Below are 15,171 nucleotides of genomic sequence, written 5' to 3' on the forward strand. Positions count from 1 at the left end.
TAGAAATTTTCTTATTAACATTCTTATTTTGCTTAAGCCAATATCTGTTATATATATTCACTGTGACAAATAAATTGTCATTGCAAGGGCAAAAAATAATGTATATAGTGGCATATTAGGGCATATTTAAATGAAGATATAACTTCGTAAAACAACTACTCTTTAATATGATTATTGCCATTAACTTTGTAAAGTTTAAGAAAAATTTGACGGATCTTCTAACACAAAGCTTGTTAATTAAAAATTATTTCAATAGAAACCCAACCTAATTGATTGAAAATTCTAAGATCTAAGTTCAATGAAAAAGCTAGCAGGATGTGATTTAAAAGAAAGCATTAATGGAATATATTGTTCTCAATCCGTTCTTATGAAATGTTTAGTATTGCTTGTAAAGAAGAAAGATTGAAGTATAATTTCTTAATATTGTCTATACGTATAAAAGTGAAGTATAATAGAGTACTTTTCATAGGCACACCTAAATTAGTGTAGAATTGGGTTGATTCTATGAGAGTTTGGGCTAAGTTCTTTAAAACACTCATTGATAGAACTTAATAGTTGATTGAGTAACCTATGTATATAGTCTATTGTTTTGGTTTACACTAAAGATTGTCAGTTCAAGGCTTAAAGTTTACTGACAGACTAGTAAATCTGATAGATTTATATTAGGTCAGGTTCAAGTCCAAAAGACAATTATACTAAAACATGGTTGTTCAAAAAATGCTCTCTCTCTCTCTCTCTCTCTCTCTCTATATATATATATAGTGTTTTCTGCATTCATGTAAGGGGTTGTTGGAATTTAGAGGGTTAAATTTGAAAATCCTTAATATTCAATGTGTTTAAACCATAGGGTAAATCAATCCCAACTTTTTTGCTATATGCTTTAAGTTTTAGTTGTTAGTATTGATTTTGTCTTGTTTAAGTTTAGTCTCACATCAACTAGAAGAAAAGTTGATTTGCAATTTTAAAATAATTGTACTTTTAATAATTTTAAAGTTGATAAAAGTAGTGGGCGGGCATATGAATGCACATAGGGGCGTAAGAGGAAAACTTGAGGTTCCAATCGGGATTTGGATCCATTGATCCAAAAATCTTAATGCTTGTGCGCACATATGATGTGCGTGCAGGGGGGGGGGGTGCAAAATCATTTCCTTGAGATCGATTTAACACAATTTTCTCTGATCTCGTACTTAAAAAATGGGTTATTGTATCTTGGAGAGCGAACGCCTATAGATTGTGGTATCATAACAAGGGCAAATTTTGTTTTAAGACAATACTTTGTGCATGTCTTAACTATTAATTTTAGGTAATATTTTTTTGTTATATTTAATTTAAAAATCAAGAATTATTTCAAACTTCTTCTCTCTCTTTCCATAAGAATACCACCATTCATGCAACAACTGTAAATGGGGAGACTAAAGCCAAACTTAGGACTTTGGCCATTTGCTAAGAGAGTGTCTTTGTAGGTATATATCCTTTTGCTTGAAGAACTTCGATCAAGGCAAGATTGATTGTATCGAAACATGAAACCTTTTCCTTACTAACATGGTAAGATTTTGAGCCTTAATAAGTGTTATTTTGCTCGAATGGATTATCATGTTAAAAATCCAACACCACAACCCGTTAAGTTTTATCGAAAAACTTAGATAAAAATAAAATTCAAACAACAATTTCTTTTAATCTAGATCTAAGGTTTTGAAAATGAATAGCTCTCGAATTTCCACATAACTCCCAAACTAAAAAAATGAAATTCAACTGAATTTTTCTCTTTTATTTTATTTTAATTCATAGAATTACGTCCTCTACACCCCCCAAGCATCGGATCATGTTTTTGGGATCCCAAGAGGTGAGCCCAAGAACCCTTTGTAAGGGTAGGGGGACTCTTTAAAATCGAGTAACTTAAAAAAAAAGAAATAAAAAAAAAGAAATAAAATTCTTCATTCATAAAAATGGTACTTGACTGGTTAACTTAAAAGGAGGAAGAGGAGTCTTTCCAATTAAACAATTTTTTAAAGGAGATAACACTAAAGTACTCACAAAGAAAAGGAGGGAATATTAATTTGTATTACTTGTAAAGAGCAAACAAGTATATATTCTCAATTGTTCTTTCGGCTGCTCTGTGCCTCTCTGTTTGTCTTCAGTTTCTCTTTGATTTCGCAGCCATGTCTTTCAGAATGGTGAGCATCACTCATCTCTGTTTCTGGTTTTTTTTATTATTTATTTCATGATCAGAGATCTTATTTTGCTTTGTTTTTTTTTTTTTTTTCTTTGGTAAGCTTTAATTTACTGAGAATTTTTTAGGATTTTGTTTGGTCTTTTAGATATAATAGATCTGTCTCTCCTTTTGATTCTGATTTATGGTTGGATTTGATGAATGGCATCGATCAAACACTCCATGCATTTAAGTGATTCCGACGAAAATAATTGGATGAATTTCATCTAATAACAGAGAATCAAACGAAAGAAAAGGATTTTTGTTTCTTTTGGATCGGATGCTATGATGTTAGGTAAAATTAGGGCAGATCATGATGGGGGTTATAGTTTTTGTGGTAATTTGGATTATGTTGGCTTTGATAAGCTTAATTTCCTGATTTATGGTTGAATTTGATGAATGAGATTCGATCAAAACACTACATGAGTTATTTGTTTGATTCTGGCTAAATCAATTTGATGAATTTCTTGTAGAATGAAATGGAAAAAAAAAAGTTTTTTTTTTGGATCTATTGGATGCTATGCTCTTAGGTAAATTAGCGCAGATTGTGATGGTTGATATATTTTTTGTGGTAATTTGGATTATGTTGGCTTTCAATTTTTTTTTTTTTTTATTTATTTAAAATTTTTTTGATAGGAAAATAAATTTTATTATTGAAAACAGAGAGATACAGATAAAAACAACATCAGAGGTCGAGATAAGCTGCCAAGTCAATAATACAAGAAATGAAATAAACAGACACAAACTATTAAGTTATCCTTGAAACCCTACTTTAAAACCTGATTATTAAAGAATAACCCGTCATGCACGTTGAACATCAAAGAACACTGGAAAAGGAGAGGTTTGATTCTGAGAATGATTATGTGGATTCATTCCCCTTTAACATAAGAAATACTATGATTCCCTTCCAAATTACACTTTTATATATTTTTTTAATGTAACTAAAAATAAAAAAGACCACCAAATATTGATGGCATCAGGACAATGGAGAATTATCAATGACAAACATCATTTTTTTTATAAGTATAAATTCATTAATAAAATAAGAGTAAAATGATCGGTCGAGGTGACCAACCAAAACAAATGATCAACAATCACATAATGTATCCTAGCAATAAACAAACTCCTTGAAAAATACCCCTTTAAAGTCGGGATAAAGTTTACACCAAAAGAATAATAACCCTAAAACATCCAACACAATATATCTAGAAGAAGACTCCACCAGTTTGAATATCCTCTTGTTCCTCTCCAACCAAAGCCCCCATGACATTGCAAATGGAAGGAAATTGCAAAGGATTTTCTTTCTCCCCGAAAACAATGAAGAATCCCAACCTGCAAACATAGACAAAACCGATTTTAGGATGACCCAATACACTTTAAACAATTGAAGAAAATGTGACCAAATGAGATAAGAATATTCACAATGAATTAAGATATGGTCAATTGAATCTCCATTCACATAACACAGGAAATAACAATTTGGGGTCACAAATCCTCCCTTGGTAAGGAAGTCTATAGTCGGAAAGTCTATCGTGAGAGGCAGCCCAAGCAAAAAAATGGACTTTTGAGGGTGCTTTTGAACCCCAAATGAACTTAAAAGGGAATTGCAAGGTGGAGTCTATAGGATTATTGATACCTCAAGCGAAGGAGCTCACAGTAAAGGTAGAACCTTTAGTGTGGATCCATTCCCTAGCGTCGTCTTCCGAGTTCACCCAATTAACTTGATCAATTTGATCAATTAGATCTTGAAGGTCTTGCATCTCCTAGTCATTGAAACCCCTCCTAAAACCCAAGCCCAATGCGGTTTTGTTTCCTTCAAGGTTAAGAAAGTAGCACAGCTATTTCCTTTTTTCAATGAAAGGTTGTAGAGGCACGGGAAACGATAACAAAGGGTTGAGTCTTTGCACCACCAATCCTCCTAGAATCTGACCCTCCCACCGTTTTCAACTCTGAATCGCACCCACTTCTTGAAGTCCGACATTACTTTCATAATGCCTTTTCACACACTACACCCATATGGCAATTTGACCTCCCCTTTCCCAACCATTCCAACTTTCCCCATACTTGGCCCCAATCGTCTTTCTCCATAGGCTATTAGTTTTGACCCCGAATCTCCACAACCATTTACCTTGCAAAGCTCTATTGGAAATCCTAAAACCCCTGATACCTAAACCCCCATACCTCTTATTTACAAGCTTTTTCTTGTTGTTCCTTTTCATATTTTATGTTCCTTTTCATTCTTCACAAAATATCTTGATTGTTTGCTGCATTTTCTATCAAATTTCTATAAAATGTGAAGGATTCTTGGATTTACTGTCTTTTGTTGAAGTTTTTCATTCAACTGTGACGAGATAATGTAAGATATGATTTATTTATCTATTTTTAAAATCTTGCAATCTTTCAGTGGATCTATTAGATATATATATATATATATATATATATTTTATCCTGTATTTTCTTTCTAAGTTAATACACAAATTTGGTAGAGTTCGTCTTTCTAACACAAAAAAATTGTTATTTCTAGTTATATGTAATGTAAAGTTTCTGAATCCAAATCAGAAAACGTTCAAACCTTTTTGTTCTCAATTGAAGAATATATATATTTTTTGATTACCAATTGAAGAATTTTCCTGTTGTTTTTTTTTTTTTAAATTTCATTTCGGTCGATAAGGAATCATTTGGAGTTTTTTTTTTTTATTTGAGCTTTTTTATTTAGTCTCGATTAGTGATGTAATCATGCCTTAATTTTTGGTTTGCAGTCGCATGCTTCTTCTGGAATGGGAGTAGCTGATCAAAGCAAGAACACATTTCTGGAACTGAAGAGAAAGAAGGTGCATCGCTATGTAGTGTTTAAGATTGATGAAAAGAAAAATGAGGTTGTAGTTGAGAAGACTGGAGGTCCAGCGGAGAACTATGATGATTTCACAGCGTCTTTGCCAGAGAATGATTGCCGATATGCAGTCTATGATTTTGATTTTGTGACCTCCGAAAATTGTCAAAAGAGCAAGATATTTTTCATTGCATGGTTCGTTTCCTCTTTAATTCACTCTTGTTAGTTTTTCATAGTAACATGTATTTAGTTTTTGAATTGAATCACAAAAAACTTTGGAATCTCATTAAATAAGTTGGCTTTTTTTGATATGTGATTACTATGGTTAAAAGCTTAAAATAATAGTAATCAAAACCGATAAAAAGAAACTCAAAATAATAGGATCTATATACCATTATTAAGTTGAGCATTTCATCCTTCTTGGAACTACCCATACTTGCTCTTAGCTAATGCATTTGTGGAAATAACTTTCCCAACACACTTGAGCACTCGCCAGAATGCAAGTTTTCCTTCAACTATTGATATTTTATATTATAACAATAAGCATGCCTTTCATTTATAAATTGATATAATTGGCAGTTTGAACAAGCATTTTATAGCCTCTAATTGTACTTTTTTTTTCTTGAACAATTCTTGATTTAATATAGAAGCTAGAATTGGTGTTTGATGGCCAATAATTTATTATCAATACATTCATCTTTACTGATAAAAAAAAAAAAAAATTGCTCTTGTTTTTCCTACATGAGCCAGAATCAAAAGGTACTCTTGATTAAAATTGGCTTTGCTTTTACCTAGCAAATACCATAACAAGGAGGAAATTCTTCTTCTTTAGTTTTTGTTGGTGTGTGTGGAAGTTTATTCCCTTTAGAACTATATAAGTTTTTCATCTAAAACCCGGATGTTAGAACAAGGGCAGATTTACAGTGGGGGCAATGTGGCACCTGCCCCCTAAAGAATTTTTAAAAATTATTGATTTATATGCTTACTGCAACTGATAACAGCTGCAGAAAAAGATTGTAAGGGTCTAAGTTATCCCCTCGTAGAAAAAATCATAGCTCCACCCATGTTAGAATCATAATGCATTCTGTATCTGTCTGGCATTGGAACCAGTGAATAGTGCGAGTTGCATGACTGAACAATTTTATTTGGAAATATTTGTATTGAAGTTAGGTTATGGGGATGATATTTGCTTCACTGTTTTCTTATTTTCTATTTTTTTCCCCCTTATAAGATGTGCAAGGATTTTAGATACCTGCTCAAATAATATTTAAGAACAGTTTAGGCATTTTAACCTGCCCATCCTAGAAATGAACTCATAGTAGCTCCAATAGATGATAAACTAAGATAGAAAGTTGATTGAGATAATATGGCATGTTCAACAAAGGCCAATTAAAGCCCTTGTTAGAAGAAATGTTCAAGTTGAAGCTTCAAAAAGAGTGAGAAGAAGACCCAAAAGAACATGGATGAAGATAACGAAAGTAAATACAAACACACTTTCACACAGAAGTTGTGGTTCTAGACAGAGTGGAATGAGGAACAAGATTCATCTCGTCAAACATAGATATTTTGGATAAGGCCTTGATGATGATGATTGTGATGTAGCAAATTGCCAACCAATCCATGGAATGAATATGTTGTTAAAAGATAAATAGAAAATTTCCAAAACTTCTTTTCCTCACACTATTTCTTCTATCTGTGATGACCGTAGCTAATGAAAACCATTTTGTTTGACCATCTTGTTTTTATCTGTGCCGATTGATATTTATGGAATGCATGTTGTTCAGGTCTCCTGCAATATCTCGCATTCGAGCCAAGATGCTTTATGCGACTTCCAAGGAGAGGTTCCGACGGGAGCTTGATGGCATCCATTACGAGATTCAAGCCACTGACCCTACAGAGATGGATCTTGAAGTAATTAAAGAACGTGCCCACTGAGCATTTTCTCTGATCCAAAAGTTTCCATGGCATAAGCAGTAGCAGGATTTGGTCGACGGAGAAGGAAGTGTGTGCTTCATTGCTTCAGCTATTTACCGATTTATTTGCAGTTATCTGTTTCTGACAATATCACTTACTCATCTAATCATAGCTAAATAATCAACACCTGGGAAGGCTGATGGGAAGCCCCTTTATAATATATTGGGGTGGTTGTATGAACTTTGGTGGGTGGGGGGCTTTCCAATTGTCATGATGCTTCTCAGATGAAGGTGGGTTTGGTTCTGGGTATTGGTCATTTTACTATGAAATATATTTATGAAATCGGTGCACTATGGTTCCTTGCTTTGGACATTTTTAATATTGGAAATGTGATCGCTACAGGGTATATTTGTTTTTCAAGAAAATTGCTCTACCTTTCTTTCACTTTTTTTCTTTGAATTTTCCATAGAACAAATGAAGTCTGTGGAGGGCTCTGAAGTGCAGACAATGTTGTCACGTCAAGGGTGCCACTTGAATGGCAATTACATGGGAATCACGGTAATGCCATAAGGTGCTTGTCTCTCTCTCCTTCAGTGTTGACAATAATGTCTCCCTTAACAGCATCAGTCACCTCTGTGCTCTCTTCTAAGAAACACACTAGCATAATGAGGATCTTGGGAAGGTCTGATTGTGGAACATGTATGAGTTGCTTGTGTTGGGAAGCCCTTAGGGGCTCTATGAATACCACTCACAGAACGAAAGGGTTTAATTTTGTTTCTGTCCCTTCAAGTGGCAATCGAACGACCATTATTGTGGTTTAGATGAAAAATTGGAGCTATCACATGTGTTGAAGACCTTATATCCCTCACTTGTGACAGTGCCTTTGGGCACACGACAAAGCCTTAATCCAGATAACTAGGATTGAAAAAAGATTGTTGTGCAGAAATACGGAATGTCTATAGCCTAGGGTAGAATCAAAAGTACTAGAAAGAAATACTCTTCATTTTAATTCCAAATCCAAGCCCTCTCAAACCCTTTTTACAACTCTCCGTGTCTCTCCCATCCCTTGGAAGAAGAATACCCTAACAGTATAAAAACTGTCCCAATATTGCTACTTCAAGAGAAATGTATGGTAGCTGTTAGATTGAAATCCTGTCTAATGTCTGGGATGAAAGATGCAAAAACATCTAAGTTAACAAAGATTGAAAAAATCCCAAATTAAACGATAAGTAAGCTAGAAGAACTACCTCAATCCACATTTACATTTCTCTTTCAACAGAACAGTGATGGAGAAAAGAAGGCTGAAGAGCAAGGCACAGGAATGCAAAAAGCTATTTGGGGATCCAAAAAAATGGGTAGCACTGTGGAATGTAGTTCTATGTTGCTACGTACCCAAAAAGATATCGGCATAACTTTTTCACACCACCAATACAAAGGTATTTTGGTGTATCAGTTGGTTTCGTATCACATGGCTTTCATCTATACGTCCATGGATCTCATCAATGATTTTCCAACTTCGATTGTCTTCAACCTTCCCTACTAGGCTCCCTGTTGGGTTGTGTCCACAAGAAATTTATACTGTAATGTGATCATAGCTGAAAAAGATTCTATTTGGTGGTGTTTTCAAGGCTTAGCTTGAAACAACACAATCATATATAATTGTGAGAATGAGAAGAAACAAGTATGAAAATTTGTACTTTTACTCTGTAATTGCAGTAGTCTCCAAGTTGAAACAGATGATAGAAGATTAACTAAAGCGAAAAACAGTAGGAAGTAACAAGAGATCTTCTTTTGTCAGTCACACATGAAGAGAACTCTCGGAATAATTCACTAAAAACATGAAATTAATCCTAATTAAACAGGAACTGCTCTGGTACCATTGTAACCTGCTTGCATCTCTGTCTCGTCATCTTCCTCATTCTCCCCAGAAATCTCCTCCAATGATCTCCCATTCGATTCAGGCACCAAGAACGTAAATACCATCCCAAGGAAGTTAATCACACCGAGAGCAATGAGTGAGTTCTTCACCCCAATACCCGGGGGATATCCAGCATCTGTCTTCGATTTATCCTTGTTTTGTGCTAAATACAAGAACCCAAATGCACCCACAATTGCACCTGCTTTCCCTGCAGCCGCTGAGATACCATGACACGTTGAACGCAACCTAGCAGGAAAGATCTCTGCTGGCACAACAAATGTTGTACTATTGGGACCAAAATTAGCAAAAAAGAAGGTCAAAGCGTACATCATAACGAATCCAATTCGGTTCTCCTTTTGGGTCCAATGGTGGTATGGGATGGCGAGAGCAAACATGAAAACTGTCATGAAGAAGAAACCCATCAATTGGATTGCAAACCTTCCTATGCGATCGATGAACGCTACGGTAAACCAGTACCCTGGCACGGTACTGCAAAGAGCAATAAGTGTTTGTGCCCTTGCAATTTTATACACCTCTTCGATTGCATTCATGGACTTTGCTGAAGGAATCCAACCGATTGCGCTAAAGATGTCTTTTTGGAACAAATTCTGACTATAAAAGGCAATGTCAAGCAAGAACCATGTACTTGTGGTTCCAAGCAAGTGAAGCCCATGACGATGAAGAAACGCCTTAGTAAACAAACCAAACGAATTCGAACTCCCTTGAGAAATTTGCTCGACCTTCTCTTGTTCCGCTTGGATTTCTACTTGTAAGACTTTCGACATGTCGGATGCAGCTTGTTTTGCATTCTTGGCAACAAGGGCAGTGTAACGAGCGGTCTCGGGCATCTTCATACGCCAATAGTACGTGAGAGCAGCGGGGAACGCACCAAACATAAGAATGATTCTCCACAAGTAATCAGCTTGTGGGACTGTTGAGCCAATCGGGTCGACTTCGTAAGGCGGGACATCATATTTGGCCTTGAATGCGGCTGATGTAATAATTGCAAACATCCCACCGGCCAAAATCCCAAAACCTTGCATTGCAAAGACGGCAGCAATGAAGGCACCTCGGGTCTTCTTGTTTGCATACTCGGACATTATAGTTGCGGACAACGGGTAGTCACCTCCGATACCGAACCCAAGCCAGAAACGAAAGAAACAAAGGGTTGCCATAACAGCTTTCGCGTCCTTCCCGAAGGAAAGTCCTGAGGCGATTGAGCAGATAACCATGATCATGAGTGTCATACCATAGACACGCTTACGACCCATCTTGTCACCAAGCCAGCCAAAGAAGAGCTGGCCAGCTAGAGTGCCACATAGTGCCACACCATTGACGGCGGCCGATACGTTGGGTGGTAATGTACCCGGCTTGGCTGCTCCTTCTACATGGTAGTATATGCGACCGAGCAATTTGGTAACAAGTGATATGCAGAAGAGATCATAGGCATCGGTGAAGAAACCCATACCAGCTATCACAATTGCCGTGAAGTGGTACCATTGTGTCTTTGCTACGTCGAGTGCATTAAGCACTTGTAAATTTTCCCCAGCCATGGCTAGCTACTTCTCTATTAGTACTTCTATGCGTCCTTTAAATCGGCCTAGGGGAGAGATCACAAATTATTGATCACAAAATAATAAGGAAAACTTTAGCATGGCTAAAAGGCTTACCAAGGCTTTAGGGCAAACCACTAGAAGGGAAAACTGGCTAGACCCAGTAACCTCTGGGGCGCATCATGTGAAGGGAAAATCAGCTATAACGAGTTTTCCCTCCACGTGGCGTGCCTTAAAGCCTTAGTAAAATCGGGAATCTGATGATGTTAGTCAGGCTAGCCCTACTAAAATAAAAAGAACAAGAACAATAATTGTAACATCCCAAGACTCCTTGCCTGACCCTAACAAGCCTCCCCCAACTCAAAAAAAAAAAAATCCTGATTGACAATTTCATTAATGCATCAGATCAAGACTACAATCGGATCCAATATAATAAATTAAGTTTTGGATCGAAGTTTTGAAATGACGCAATCTGATAAGATATCAAATCGGTTATGGATCAACCATGATTTGATCATATATCACCAGTCAGATTGATCTTTGTCTTGTAAACCCACCTAGGTGTGGATCAAACCTTCATCAGGCTAGTGGGTAGAGTAGCCAGGTAGCATTTTAAGAGAATAGGAGATGAATTAAACCTATGATACAGATATTTGTAATTTTGCATCAAACACTAGGGGCAATTCAGTTATTTCAACAAAAACTTTAAGGTCAACCTTCTTTATTTCCAAGTTTCTCCTTTAAACAACTGAACTAGGCCATTAAATAACATAAAATGACACACATAGTTGCAGTAAGAGTAAGAAGAAGATCTTTAAAATATATATATATATATATATATATATATATATTAAAAGTGTTGACCAATCACAAATTTTCCTCGAGATTTGTGTTATTCTAAACTTGTATAATCTAATGGATTAGAACAAAGGTGGGTGGACAATTCTTGGTTAATGGTATGAGCCTCAGATCAGATCTTCTCTAACACAATAAAAGATTCAAAACTATTATTAAAAAAAAGAGAACAGAAACCCAGAAATCTAAAAGGTGAGAACAAATGACTAAAAGGCAGAAAAGTCTCCATGAGGACAGGAAAAGCAGAAAATCTTATAAATTAAAATCAGAAAACAACAGCACACCCACTGCTACAGATAAAAACAAAAACAAAAACAATAACAAATGTACAATAAACATGACAAGAGACCTAACCATCTAAATTGACTTCCCATAAGATTCAAACCAAAACAGCCAAAAAAGTCTAATAATTTGTCTTGAAAAAAATAAGGAGATGCAATCATGTAAGAGGAAAAAAGGATCACTAACACTTTTATGCTGACTAACATAGTGAGGAAAAAAGCCTTATTAAGGCTCATACACCGTCAAAAAGACATCGAGATGCGTAAACTAAGACCTCCAGAATTGTTATAAAAAGAAATAAAAAACCCATTTTGAATTCTTAATTTTTTTTTTTTCCTTTCAAAAGACTCCCATCACAAAAAAAAATAATAAAATAAAATAAAATTAAAGCAGTAACACACCACCTCCATGGATGTACTGCAAGAAAGTATGATTTTTTTCCTCTAATTTTAATATTCTATTTGGGACTGTAAGGATACTAATTAGGACAATTTTTATTGAAAGCTGCTATTACCAAACCAATTCCTATGTAAATCAACAAAGAATTGCAAACAATTGGTGAGGCAATAGCAACCCTCTTTATTTTATAGAGAAAAAAAAAATATATATATATATTTTTTTCTATGCTAAGTGTAACAGAGAGACAGTTAAGACTACCAGATGAATCAAGAGTTTCTTATTAGAGAATTAGAGATGGGTTGTCAATAAAAATTGAAAATTATTTTTGGAAAGATTAAAGTTTGCCCATTAATATGGCAATTTCTTCTAGCATTGTTGAAGCTAATAACACTAAAAAAATTAACAAACAAATTAAAAAGGAATCTTAAAGAAAAGTAAAACTCTCTGTTTTGGAGCAATTAAAGAAAAAAAATTCGATGAACCCATTAAAAAAGAAATGTTGTAAAACCTTTAAAGAAGAAATTAAACAAACCCACTAAAGAAGAAAACTCAATTTCTAAAAGAACAGATCATCAAAAGATGAATTAGAAAAAGGGTTTCTTACCTTTGTCTTTAGAGGATCAAAGATCGTCTACAGAAGCTCTCTAAAGTGTCATCCACATGTGATCTGTTATTGTAAATCAAACATTTAAAACATGCAAAAAAAATAAATAAATAAAATAAATATAGAACTCTTACAGCAACACAAACTCCTAAAAGATAACAACAAATAAAGGATCTAAACATTCATTCTACATAAGTAAGGAAAGAAGTACAACAAAGGAAGCTTGAGAATCTTAAAAAAAAAAAAATCTTAAAAATCACATAATTAAAGTCTTACATTAACCTCACCTTCTGTATCTGTTCTTGTATGAAAGAAAATGAGAGAGAGAGAGAGAGAGAGAGAGAGAGAGAGAGAGAGTGTGTGTTTGTGGGTATGGATGGGTTAGATATGAGAGGGTGCCTCCGTATTTAACTGCATCGAACTCTGTCTTAGTTTTGGAATCTTTAGGAGCATATACTCCTTAGTCAGCGGTCTTACGCGTATTTTTCTCTCTTGGATTCAACTTACGCGCGTTTTCCTCTCTTGGATTCAACTTACGCATAGTGAAAAAAAAAAAAAAAAAAGTTTTATAATGTTTTGAAATGTTGTGATTATAATTTGAGCCAAATCTTTATACTGTTTGAAGAATATATTTTAATCTTATTTGAAAATTTGGAAAGAGTGTTATAATGTTTATATTATAATTGGAGTCATACCTTTATAATGTTTGACAATAGCATTTTAATATTTAATTAGAGTGTGATAAATAATTTAAGAAATTAGAGCATAATAAGTAAAAGTAGGGAATCCCCAACCATATTTGTTTTGAGGGGTGTCACACCAATTTTTGCTAACACCACCCAAATATGTGTCAAATTCTTTGGTACTTACATATGAATTTGGGTGGCATTAGTAAAAGTTCGTGTGTTAATAAAATCTCTCTTCAATTATATAAATTTTTTTTAATGACGTTTTTTTTTTCCTAATTAAATGCAATACCCGACAAATAACATATACCATGCAAGCCAGGATAAATCCATGTAGGTGGTCAAGAAGGGAATTTGAACTCAAGATCTCTCCTTGCAAGAAGGAGTTCTTGACCACTATGCATAATATTTGTTGATTTAAAATAATGGTTTCTAACTATTGTATTATTATTATTACTAATTAGAAAATTTTAGAACGTAAAAGTATAGGTTTTTTTTTTTTTTTTTTAAAAGATTATTGTAGATAAATAATTTTGGAAGTAGTATAAATTTCAGTCAGTAATATACTCACCTTGGGCATAGATGTGTGTATTAGTTCCTTTATTTAGGCTCTTGGATCGAACTATGTCCCGACATGAACTTGATTTTAATCATGTATTTTGTCAAGTTATATTACATATACTTACCTCCAAAAAGAGAGAGATCTTGAGTTTAAGTCCATTTTGTGGGTCACTCACAATGATTTATCCTATCTTGTCTAGTATATATGTGTGGTTGGCGGGGGCATTGCATGTACCGAGGGATTTGGGTAAGATATGATGTTCTAAGAGGCCAATTGCTTTGTCTTGCTAGTTGAACCTACGAGTTCGAATACCCTTTCATTAAAAAAAAAGAATGCATATACTGATCTTCTGTATATTAAATTGAATTTGGATCCAAACATTGAGATCTTGTAAAGTTTCAATCCACCCCGGATCCGATCAAATAAGTACTAAATCGGTTCTACATTTGATCTAATTTTTAATGGTTTTATTCTAAATCAACGATCCAATAAAGTCCGACTTTGAAGTGGGCATGCTGCCTCAAAATTTTGAAGGAACCCTCCTCGTTACAAGACACATGGTGTTTTTTTTTTTTAAATTTATTTTACACCCCTACATTTCCACCAAAATTTGAAACCACCTTAGAAATGAGTTTTTTCCAATCCAATCTGGCCATGATCCATGGATAACTCCTACCACATTGTTGCTCCCAAAGTCTGGCCCACTTTTCCACCACTTAATTTAAAGAGTCGTGCTAGAGTGACCTCAAGCTAGAAGCTTGGAGCCTCATATTGCGAAATGAGCTCCCACTTCAGCATTATTGTAATTCAAATCCTCAACCTGCATACATCTTTTCCATTTAAAGAAAACAAAATATTTTCCACATAAACAAAGTAATGGAATTTAATTTTTTTAAAGAAATAGAAAAGCAATCTCATTTTTAAAAATTACATTTTTGAAAATACATTTCATTTAATTGGTAAAGTTTTTAGGTGATGATATCATAGACCGGGTTCTGTCATTGAGTTACTAATCTCATTAAAAACATACTTATCGGATCAGAAAAAAAAAATTCTTATAATATGTAATAACATAAAAATTAAAATAATATATCATACAGTGAATAGTTGTGTGATTTGACACGACTACTTAAGCATTTGGTTGCCATTCACGACCAGAAATGCACAAAACACAATTGAGCTCTGACCCATGTTATAAGAGGGCTTCCCACTTCAGCTCCCTAATTATTATGTCCAAGACTTATTATTTCTATTATTTATTTAATATTAATTAATGAAGAGGAATGGAGATGTTACCAAAATTAGCTGTGTATTAGACTTTTGGATAAAACAGTTTTTCGAGAAAGTGTGATTTGCATG

At 34.5% G+C, this 15,171-nt stretch overlaps 2 protein-coding genes across 3 annotated transcripts; one reads left to right on the forward strand and one right to left on the reverse strand.

Annotated features, from left to right (window-relative positions):
• The first annotated feature begins 2,016 nt into the window (after window positions 1–2,016).
• LOC147382998 (actin-depolymerizing factor-like) lies at window positions 2,017–7,397 on the forward strand. The gene is made up of 3 exons (XM_086429429.1): window positions 2,017–2,174; window positions 4,969–5,234; window positions 6,824–7,397. Exons 1-3 carry the CDS (start codon window positions 2,160–2,162, stop codon window positions 6,972–6,974), a joined length of 432 nt encoding a protein of 143 aa, XP_086285555.1. The 5' UTR covers window positions 2,017–2,159; the 3' UTR covers window positions 6,975–7,397.
• Window positions 7,398–8,635: 1,238 nt separating this feature from the next.
• LOC147382999 (inorganic phosphate transporter 1-4) lies at window positions 8,636–12,944 on the reverse strand. 2 transcript variants are annotated; one of them, XM_086429427.1, is made up of 3 exons: window positions 12,852–12,944; window positions 12,565–12,627; window positions 8,636–10,471 (listed from the first exon to the last, which is right to left on the reverse strand). In XM_086429427.1, the coding sequence occupies exon 3, from the start codon at window positions 10,422–10,424 to the stop codon at window positions 8,808–8,810; it is 1,617 nt and encodes a 538-aa protein (XP_086285553.1). In that variant the 5' UTR covers window positions 10,425–10,471; window positions 12,565–12,627; window positions 12,852–12,944; the 3' UTR covers window positions 8,636–8,807. The 2 variants fall into 2 exon arrangements, with proteins under 2 accessions (XP_086285553.1, XP_086285554.1); XM_086429428.1 differs by having other exon boundaries at window positions 12,841–12,934.
• Window positions 12,945–15,171: the final 2,227 nt, after the last annotated feature.

The sequence above is a fragment of the Akebia trifoliata genome, chromosome 16 (genome assembly GCF_017979445.1).
Source record: "Akebia trifoliata isolate Shusen 1 chromosome 16, ASM1797944v1, whole genome shotgun sequence".
Lineage (NCBI taxonomy): Eukaryota > Viridiplantae > Streptophyta > Magnoliopsida > Ranunculales > Lardizabalaceae > Akebia > Akebia trifoliata.

Bases quoted from the DNA above. Each gene is read 5' to 3' on its own strand.
- LOC147382998 (XM_086429429.1), top strand. The intron at 5,235-6,823 runs GTTCGTTTCCTC...CATGTTGTTCAG, and splicing joins AAGATATTTTTCATTGCATG to GTCTCCTGCAATATCTCGCA.
- LOC147382999 (XM_086429427.1), bottom strand. From the start codon at position 10,424: ATGGCTGGGGAAAATTTACAAGTGCTTAATGCACTCGACGTAGCAAAG.